This window comes from Phaethon lepturus, unplaced genomic scaffold (assembly GCF_000687285.1).
Source record: "Phaethon lepturus isolate BGI_N335 unplaced genomic scaffold, ASM68728v1 scaffold18034, whole genome shotgun sequence".
NCBI classification, from domain to species: domain Eukaryota; kingdom Metazoa; phylum Chordata; class Aves; order Phaethontiformes; family Phaethontidae; genus Phaethon; species Phaethon lepturus.
In genome coordinates this window covers 37,610-47,252 of record NW_010532820.1, presented here as the reverse complement: position 1 = coordinate 47,252, position 9,643 = coordinate 37,610, and the positions used below count along the sequence as shown (strand labels likewise).

The 9,643-nt window shown below is 41.7% G+C and overlaps 2 protein-coding genes across 3 annotated transcripts in view; both read right to left on the bottom strand.

The window, feature by feature from the left end:
- Positions 1-778: 778 nt before the first annotated feature.
- On the bottom strand, positions 779-3,571 carry LOC104619195 (kelch-like protein 23). Its single transcript, XM_010284985.1, has 3 exons — positions 2,593-3,571; positions 1,308-1,719; positions 779-1,091 (listed from the first exon to the last, which is right to left on the bottom strand). The coding sequence occupies exons 1-3, from the start codon at positions 3,569-3,571 to the stop codon at positions 779-781; spliced, it is 1,704 nt and encodes a 567-aa protein (XP_010283287.1).
- Positions 1,426-9,643, bottom strand: part of LSM7 (LSM7 homolog, U6 small nuclear RNA associated (S. cerevisiae)) — an 8,606-nt gene continuing 388 nt past the window's right edge. Inside the window, exons 2-5 of one of the 2 annotated variants that reach the window (XR_738016.1) lie at positions 9,469-9,559; positions 7,898-7,969; positions 6,493-6,699; positions 1,426-1,719 (exon numbers count right to left, since the gene is read on the bottom strand). Coding sequence is in view for 1 of the 2 variants with exons in the window: in XM_010284986.1 (XP_010283288.1) it covers positions 6,557-6,699; positions 7,898-7,969; positions 9,469-9,559 (306 nt within the window). In the remaining variant the exon portion in view is untranslated. Of the gene's footprint in view, positions 1,720-6,082; positions 6,700-7,897; positions 7,970-9,468; positions 9,560-9,643 lie in introns of those variants that run through there. The other variant, XM_010284986.1, reaches the window with a different exon arrangement.

Sequence of the window (9,643 nt, the reverse complement as noted above, 5' to 3'; positions counted from 1 at the left end):
GGGAGGTGATTCTGCCCCACTACTCCACTCTGGCAAGACCCCCCCTGCAGTGCTGCGTCCAGCTCTGGAGCCCCCAGCACAGGAAAGACATGCAGCACCAGAGGAGGCCACAAAAATGATCAGAGGTATGGAATAGCTCTGCTGTGAGGACAGGCTGAGAGAGTTGTGGTTGTTCAGCCTGGAGAAGAGAAGGCTCCAGGGAGACGTTATTGTAGGCTGCCAGTACTTAAAGGGGGCCTATAAGAAAGATAGGGACAGACTTTTTAGCAGCACCTGTAGTGACAGGACAAGGGGTAACAGTTTTAAACTACAAGAGGGGAGATTCAGACTAGATATAAGGAAGAAATTTTTCACAGTGAGGGTGGTGAGACACCGGCACAGGTTGCCCAGAGATGTGGCAGATGCCCCATCCCTGGAAACATTCAAGGCCAGGTTGGATGGGGCTCTGAGCAACCTGATCTAGTTGAAGATGTCCCTGCTCCTTGCATAGGGGTTAGACTAGATGACCTTTAAAGGTCTCTTCCAACCCAAAGAATCTATGATTCTCTGTACCATGACAACACCAACCACTACTTCCAATAACGACCTTGCAACCTTTGTGTAGGCACAACAGTTTCACTGGCTTTTGCTTCAAGTTCATTTGCCAGACAAAGTTACAAAGGAACAGATCTATTTTCAAAATTAAAAAATTTCACAGACCAAACTTGATGCAATCTAACACCCATCAGCTGTAAAGCACATGGCTTTTTCTTTTTGGTTTCGCTGGATCTGGCATTGCTCATGCCCATGTATCAAATCTTCGCACAGAGACACACCCACGAATTGGAAGGGGGCAAGGGAGTTTGTTATCTATGACCTGGCACGTATCTATGTAGGGATCAAAGAGGACTATGACAGGGAGGGTAGTGTTCCCCTTCCTCTGTCCAAGGAGATAAATTCGTCCATTCACAGTGCTACATCCCATGAAGAACTTCTGGGTCAAGCACTCCTCATCCACCTGGGTCCATTCATCTGTTTCCACATCAAATCGAAAAGCTCCTCCTCCTATGGTGTACAGAGCACCATTGAGTGCTGTGATGCAGAGGTCATACCTGGGAGGGAAGAAACCTTTGATCAGAATCAATAGAAAGATCTAGCCCCTGAAATATTCAGTGCGACTTCAGTCCTCCTATGAAGAGTCCCGTTTAAACAGAAAATCACAGAAGTGTCAGTGGGACAGGACTTTCTCCAGTCCAACCTCTTCTTAGAACAGGACCAACACTAGAAATCTTTCTGCTCCTGCCAGGTCCCAGAATATTATTTCTTACCTTGGAAGTGGCGAGAATGAGATGACATCCCAGCTGTCCGTCTCAGTGTTCAGCCTTTGCACTCCATCGTATACATGTCCATTTTCATCCAGGCCACAGACAACATAGATCCTTGTTCCCACACTGACGGCATCTCCTCTCTCCACAGGTTGAGCCATAGGACTCATGCTTTCCCATTCTGACTCCACCAAAGCCATGCGCTCCACTGCTGGGATTATCCCCTCATCTGTGTTCCCTCCAAGTACGTACAGGTAGAGTCCTGCTCCTACTGCACAATGGCTATTGCGGGACTTCTTCATGGCAGGCCCTTCCAGCCAGCTGTTTTCCAAGCAATTGTAGATAAGCACCCAGTCCACACTATACCACACAAACTCATCACGGAAATATCCTCCTGTCACAAAAATGAAGCTCCCTGGAAAGACAGCAGAGAAAAGTATCCATTACACAAAGGCTAAAAATGGCTCCTGAGAACTAGAGTTCTCATTTCTCCCTGGGCTGTACTGATGAGGGGCAAGATCAGCAGAGAAAATTACTGTTCTTTGTATCAATTTGCAGTACTTGATTCCTCATCTGCACAAATATACTGGGCCCACAGGATGCAGTAAGTCACAGAATCACAGAATCATTAGGTTGGAAAGACCTTTAAGATCATCAAGACCAATCATCAACCCAACACCACCATACCCACTAAACCATATCCTGAAGTGCCACATCCACACAAGTCCTTCCAAGTCTGCTCACACTCTTGAAGAGAATCATGGAAACACTGGTTGGAAAGAACCTCTGGGAATCTCATGTCCAAACTCCCACTTGAAATGGGACTATCACCAACACTACATAAGGGAAGCCTTATTTATCTTATAAATATATCTTATTTCAAGATATTGAGCTATCTTGAAAGTCTCCAAGCATGAAGATTTCACAACATCCATGGGTAAATTTAACTTAACAGCAGCTATAAATCAGAATTCACCATCTGTCAAAACCACCATGAAAGAGAAGGCCAAAAACTTATGCTGCTTAAAGTGAAGTTATTAGACTCAATCCAGATAAAGCTAATGTATGGAGTACAATAGTTTCTGCTGTATGAAAACAAATATTCAGCCTTGTCTAACATTCTCCCAGGACTAAAGAAAACAAAAGCATTCTTTGAACGAATATGAACAGGTTTTACCAACACTAAACAATGCAGTTTTACAGGAGAAGCAGCTGAACTCCCTGCATTTGGATCTCTAAGCCTCAACTTCTGTTTGCATTTGCTCAGTCCCACTTCTTGGTAAGTTACCTACTGCTGCCACTGCGTACTGGGTGAGGTTCCTGCGCTGCAGTGGAGAACAAGACCGCCAGATCCCTGTTTTAGGTTGAAAGAGAAATAATTCTTGCTGTTCCTTGTCATGCTTTCCTCCCAGGACGTATAAGGTGTCATAGCTCCGACTAGCGTAAGGACACAGTTCCGTATTTTGCCAGCTTGGTGGAGGACAGCTGTCTAACTTCTTTATTAATCTGGAAAAGGTATCTGTCTCTCCAGGGCGCTTGCTGCGTTTCACCAAGATATCAAGGAAGGACAAACTCAGAAAAGTGACCCTGACTTTGCCCACCAAATCCAGAAAGTCTTCCTCTCTCGTTGCTGGGTCCTCCATTATCCACCTCATAATACTGTCAAAAACCACATCTTCTCGCGAAACAAAGAGGTCATCACTTTTGAGGAGCTGCATCAGCATTTCTTTGGGTAGTGCCTTAAATTCTTCTTGGCACATCACATCCCCCCAGTGAGTAAGAGCCACATTCATAGCAGACGCATACAGCTCTATAAAGGCAAACTGCTGCGAGTAGGTCATCAGGCCCAGGCAGTTGGAAACATGCAGCTCTCTCTCCAGAAATTTCTCACATAACAGTTTCACCCTGTCAAACTGAAAAAAATCAGCTGTTTCCAGTAAGCTGGTCACATTCTCTTGACCTATAAGCACTTGGGATGTGCAAGTGAACTCAAGTAGTGCCTGAAAAGGCACTGCATCAATCCCTCTGATCACTATGTGGTGTTCAGAGCTCTCTCTTGCCCCCCCAAAAAACATGGCTTCAAAATAACGACTGTGTACTGAAAGTACCCTACGGCTGACCTGAAATAGTCTCTCTCCAACCTCAAGAATTGTGTCTGCAATCATTTCTGTTTGAGGTCCCAGGTCCTCTGGTTCTTGTGCAGGCTCCATGCTTGTTGACTGCCAGGCAGTTAAAATTAACTCAGTCCTTATGCAGCCTTTACTCATGTGAGGTATCTGGAAACATTATCCCCCCCATGGTAGGAGAAACACAAGATAAGCCAATCTTGTCCTAAAAATAGAATATATTTTTTACCCTCCTGCTTTGCTCTTCAGTTTTTCCTGCTGCTTCAGAGCAGCAATAGCAAGAGAGCTGTTTAACCAAAAAAAAAAAATGCAGATTTAGTTGGCATCTACCTTTGCCAGGTAAGACCACAGCAAATTAGGGGAGCTGTTAGCCAAGAGCCTGGACTATGAGGAAAGAGGAAAAACAACCAAAACCCTCCTAAGCACTGATTAAATATCGAGAAATTCTAGAAGAACACTGAACCCATTTGGAAAAAAGTACCCATTACAATCCTTTTCAGTTCTGCACATCAAAAACATAGGACAGCACAAGACTACCTGGTAAAAAACATCGATTTCCCCAAAGCCACATCCTTCATCAGTTCAAGTTTAATATCAAATTCCAGGTTGTTTGCAGTATTCAGTACATACTTAACTTTATACTTTAGTAAGAGATAGGGGGAAGGAATGAGTCCCCATTCAAACCCAGATGGCTGTCACATTCTGCCATCCTCAATGTCAATGCACTAAGTAACTATGGTACAACCAACAGCTCACTGATTCCACACAATGAATTTGTCTAAGGTGTTCAGACCAAGCTATTAAGTGGAGATATTTGCGTGACCTTGATCTAGTGCCCCTTATCCCAAAGGGCCCATCCCAGCAAGACTCAGTCCCATTTCTCAGTAGAGTTCAAGAAGCAGAATAGTGCTGTCTGTATCAAGAGCACCGTTTTTTCCCCCTGGAGGTTCCCTCCTGCATTTCTGGAAGAGGCTTCTGCAAAACTGTTGTGATAAATGGTTTTATAAAGAGTCACTTTTAAGAATTAACCTAATAGAAAAAGCACACACACATTTAAAATTCAGTTACCGTTTTCATATTCTTATTTTCAGGTATTTGACTCCCAAATATAACCCAGAAGTCTGCACTGCATAAAAGGACAGCCAAGTATCTGGCAATGAAGACTGAGCAACCTATTAACGGAGCAGGAAATGCTGTAAACATGCCCCTGTCCAGAGTTTATGCACTTGACACATGACTTCAGGCAGATCTCTCTATACCCTCTACATCTAGAGTCTAGAATCACTCAAGAGCTTCAACAGGTCTGTCTCCAATGCTACACTCAGAAAACGAGAGTGCAGAGATACCAAATACCATGTTATTTGGTATCAACAACCAGCAATCTCACCTTCACCTAAGGGACAGTTCAAGACTCTACTCAGGCTGATGACAAGCATGTTCTGCTCCAAACACTCTCAATAAGGAGGCTCTTTTGAATTGTGCAATTGCAAGAAGAACAAGATTTGTAGTGTTAGAAAAAAATTATGTTGGAAGGAAGATGACCCTACACACAGCTCTGTGAAACACTCAAAGAATGAACCCCTAGGAGATTAAAATCCAAAAGCACTCAAGTTTACACAGGCAATATGCCACATAATACAACTGGTCCCCAGTTTTATAGCCTCCTGGAAGAGTTAGATACATTGAACTGGAATTTATTTACTTCAATTCCCATCCATTTCAGAGATGACCCAGGAAAGGCTATGACTGAGAATACAGTGCTGTTGTCAAAATGAACAGCTAATACAACCTGTCCTCAGCATGTTTTCTTGACAACCTCTGGGAATAAGACTGCTGCTGCCACCAAAACAATTTACTCCTGCCACCTGCTTTTCTTGAGGACCCTTTAGAGGAGGCTGTGGCAAAGCAGGTTACATACAGCTTACAGGCACATATTCTCTACTAGACAGTCTTTAAAATGCCTAATGGAAATGTAACAGAAACGCTTAAGTCCTCAGAAAAGGGAACAGATGCTCTCAGTCATTTCTCATCGATTTCCTATCTTAGAGTGAAGCATGGCTTCTGATCTGGTCCCTCCTGATTTTGCTGTGTTTACACACCTCCTGAACAAATTTCGTTTAGATTCACAGCTGTGGAGAACTGGAAGGTCAGCTGTAGATCACTTTCCCAGACTAAAAACCAGACATTCAAGAACAGATTAATTTGTATTTATTCACTCAAAACTCCTTAAATCTTGCTATTTCTGCAGTAGAAAAGAAATAAAACGGTTACTTACAAATCAAGTTATAACAAGCAAAATCACAAGTAGATAGCTACAATAGAAAAATATGCAGTATCTAAAGACACTGCCTACAACTGAACATTAGGATCTTAAATATTCTTCCTCTAAAATTCCAAGTATCAAATAGATACTTCCATAAGGTGAACCTTATGGTCACTCAGCCAAGAATCATCCTAGAAGTTAGTCCAGTCCTTCTGTAGAAATTTTGGAGCCTTCCGATACACTTATCGCAGCCCACAAGATCTGGAACGAGTGCTAGAAAAGATCTTACCTACATAGCTTGTACAAGTGATGACAAGGTACTATACAAGGAAAGTAATTTTCCTGCATGCGTTGGAGCAAGCGGGCAAAAGAGACTGAACTAAACATCAAGAAGACTACAACACAATGCTTCCCAGGCAAGTACTGACATCTAACAGGAAGAAAAACATGTTCTAGTGTATTTAGTCTTTAGATTAATTTAGATTAAATACATTTTTAATGTATTCAAAAAAGTAAATAATATAACGAATAATCAGTACATTTTTTACTAATGTTGTTTCAAAACTCACAAGATCAAGAGGGTCTCAGACAATTCCATGACAATATATTCTCTCCTATCAGCTCTAAACAATGTAGTTACAAATTTATTTGGGGGGTGGGACGGATCAGAACTTAATTCTTACACACCATGCCCCATCGTCTCATCATTTATGGAAAGCCACAAAAATAACGGTTGACTGTTCTTTCACGCTAACAAATACACATTCAAACTCCTCCCGCAAAACAGGAAGCTTCTCACACAATGATAGTTTTCTCTGATGTCTTGGATCCCTGAAGTCTTCAGAGACAATCCAAAGAAAGCATTAGCCATCTTGCTGCTGAATGAAAGGGTTTGGAATAGCTTCCATTCCATCCTGTGGACAAATAAGAACCACAGAAGTCCCTCTGCAGACCACAAGTCCCAGCTGACGTGTGTCTTCCGTTAATTTGTATTGATCATCTGGATCTGAAAAGCGGAGATCCACAGTTACAATGGCAACATAAGGAAAAGAAACCAAATACCATCAACTTCAAAAGGCACAGACACATGGGTTTTTTCCAGGTATCTCTGCATTTACTGACCTAAAACTTTTATGGACTATGAAAGTGATACAAGACATTACTGATTTACTAATTTTTCAAAGTAGCACATGCCACAGTGAGCAATACGAACTTTGCCTTTGTATGCAAAGCAGAACACATATCTTACAAGAATTCAAAGGCCCCTTCTTTCATCTAACGAATAGCATACAAATGATTAAAAAAGCTCCTGATCCAGTTTCAAATGCCACTATAGATCACTATAGAACACTTTGGGATCAATGCAGATCAGAAAAAGACCCTGACTTCAGAATGCACTAAGTACAGAATGCATTGATCCGTTCCCAGACCAAGCCAACCAACACCATGGATGGGGACAGACAGGCAAACACTTAACACAGCAATAGCTAATTCTACCCTCCTTAAGATGTCGATATATTTGATAAAATACACTACACTCATCTTTTAGGACTCCCTTCTAAGAGCAAAGTTAAAGCATCAGGTGCTTCCTTGTAAGCAGGTAAGAGAACACTCTTCAAAAACACTGTCCTATCATATGATAAATCTTGTTTCAGAGAGAAGAAAGGGAAATGGGAGTATTTATCCTCAGATGGGAAAAAGAAATAAATAATAAGAAAAAAAACTTACAACTCTATTAGCTCTAAGAAGCTATAGAAGGCTTTAGTTCCATAGAAATGCAGGGATCGCATTTAAAATAGAGTTTAAGACAGTAAGATACTAGTTGTTGCTGAGATGCTTTTCTTGATTTGAGCAAACCAACAACCCTCCAGCAGTATAAACAAAGGCAAAGGCAACTGCCTTATCTGAAGAGAGACACGCTACTTTATTCAAGCTTTAGAGGACAAGAGCACCAAATGAGTTATAGAGGAGCTCAAGCAAGGACTACGAAGAATGTTCTACCACAGGGAATGTGCTTAATCTAACTCTATTCTCTTATTCCTTTCTTTACAACTTAGCAATCAAGAGCATGTCTCGGTTTGGATGATGCCAACCTGCAGTTTCTGGTTATTCACTCACAGAGCTGTAAGATTTTTGTTAAGAAAATTGGGGGTGGGGGAAGGCAGCAGGGAAGGAAAGCTTTACACAGATAGCATATTACTTACCTCGCATATATTCAATGGTACCATCAAGCACAAGGTTCAGAAGAGGGTCAAATCCTTTCAAGACACCACTTGCTATTGAAGACCACACACAAAACAATGATTAGAGACCAAAACCAGGTATACAGCAACACAAGACTGCGTGAAGGACACATTCAGTTCTCCAACTCTATTCCCTCCTTCAAGCAAGGCTATCAAGCAAATGACAGATACTAAACATTGCCCTCTTTACCAAAGTGCAAACACATAAGAACCTGGTTTGTGTTGTGCCAACTGAAACTTACAGGTTTTTCAATCAATTCTTCAGAATGCTCCTCAAGACATATTTTTGTTTTCAGCCAATTTCAGGGGAATTTTCAGAATGCTTCAGCATAAAAAAATCAATACAAGTTACACCACAGAAAAACAAAACAAAACAAAGCCACTCCAAAACCAGATAAATACCATTAGCGAAGAGGCATGGCAAAAAAAAAATGAGGCAAGACTGTCATATTTTCCTCAGAAAACCCATCTTCCAGGTGCCCTCCTGGAATATAACCTCTTTAGCATAAGCACTGCTTTCACAGGAATGCACTGCAGACAGACAAGCACGTTGTCCTGAAACAGAACATGATTCCACAAGACTGGTCACTAACTACATCACAAGACTACACAGAATCATCTCCCAGTTTCAAAAATACTTGTTGATTACCAGCATTACTATCATTGCTAACAGCCCAAATCAAAGAAGAGACTCTTACAATCCCAGGTGTTATGTGAAGATCATAAAGACAATTGATGTGAATTTTTTTAGAAGAAATTCTAAACCAACAGATTCAATAGAATTGTCAACTGCTCAAAAACTACCCACACACAAAAAAAGCCACCACCACACTTATCAGTAGAGTCCAAGTAACTTCCAAAACTTTGTAAGCATCAAGTCCCAGTCTAAAAGCAAACCAAGTCTACTTTAGCAAAAGCTTCTGCCGAGTATCTCCCACGCAACATGCTGTTAACATTCAGACAAACAAGTGGTCTGCAGGTGGCACTATCTGCTGCATCGGGACGGATAGCTATAGATAGAGCCAAGGGAGCAAATAAGGTGGGGGAAACAACGACGTTAAGAGCCTCGAAAGTGATGAAAAGACATGATGAAATGTATTAAAACTATATATATACATATACGAACAATAAGGTATGACAGGTGTATTAATCGTAAGAACCATAAGTGTTTCTTTGATGCCTTAAGTGCACCTTGCAATGTGCAAAAACAGCCAAAAGAAACAAGCCAGTTGAAGACAACTAATAGAAGAAGAAGGAAGAAAGGTGCACAGATAAAACAAAGATAAAACTGCAGCCAAGGAATTAATGGAAAAGTTAAAGGAGACAAGCTTCACACCGGTAACAGCAAGCAGTTACAAACGAAAGCACCTGCTATTCATCTTCATTGTCTTTCCTTGAAAGAAAGCAACGTGACCACACAGGAGACAAAAGCCGACAAGCAAAGAGCGAGAAAAAACGCCAAAATGCAAAGTAAGCTTCATGCTGTAGAGGCACATGCCTCATCCTCGGCCCCTTGGCCGGTGCTGGCTCACCTTCTCTCCCACCTTGAAATTTCACTCGAATTGTTTTGTCGATGTATTTGGAGAGGTCCAAAATACTCTCCTTCTTCTTCTTTTCCTTATCCTAAAGGAGAGGCTCAATCTGAATTAAAAAGATCCCTCCCCTAACCCACCCTTCCCCCCGGTTACATTATATACTCCGTAACAC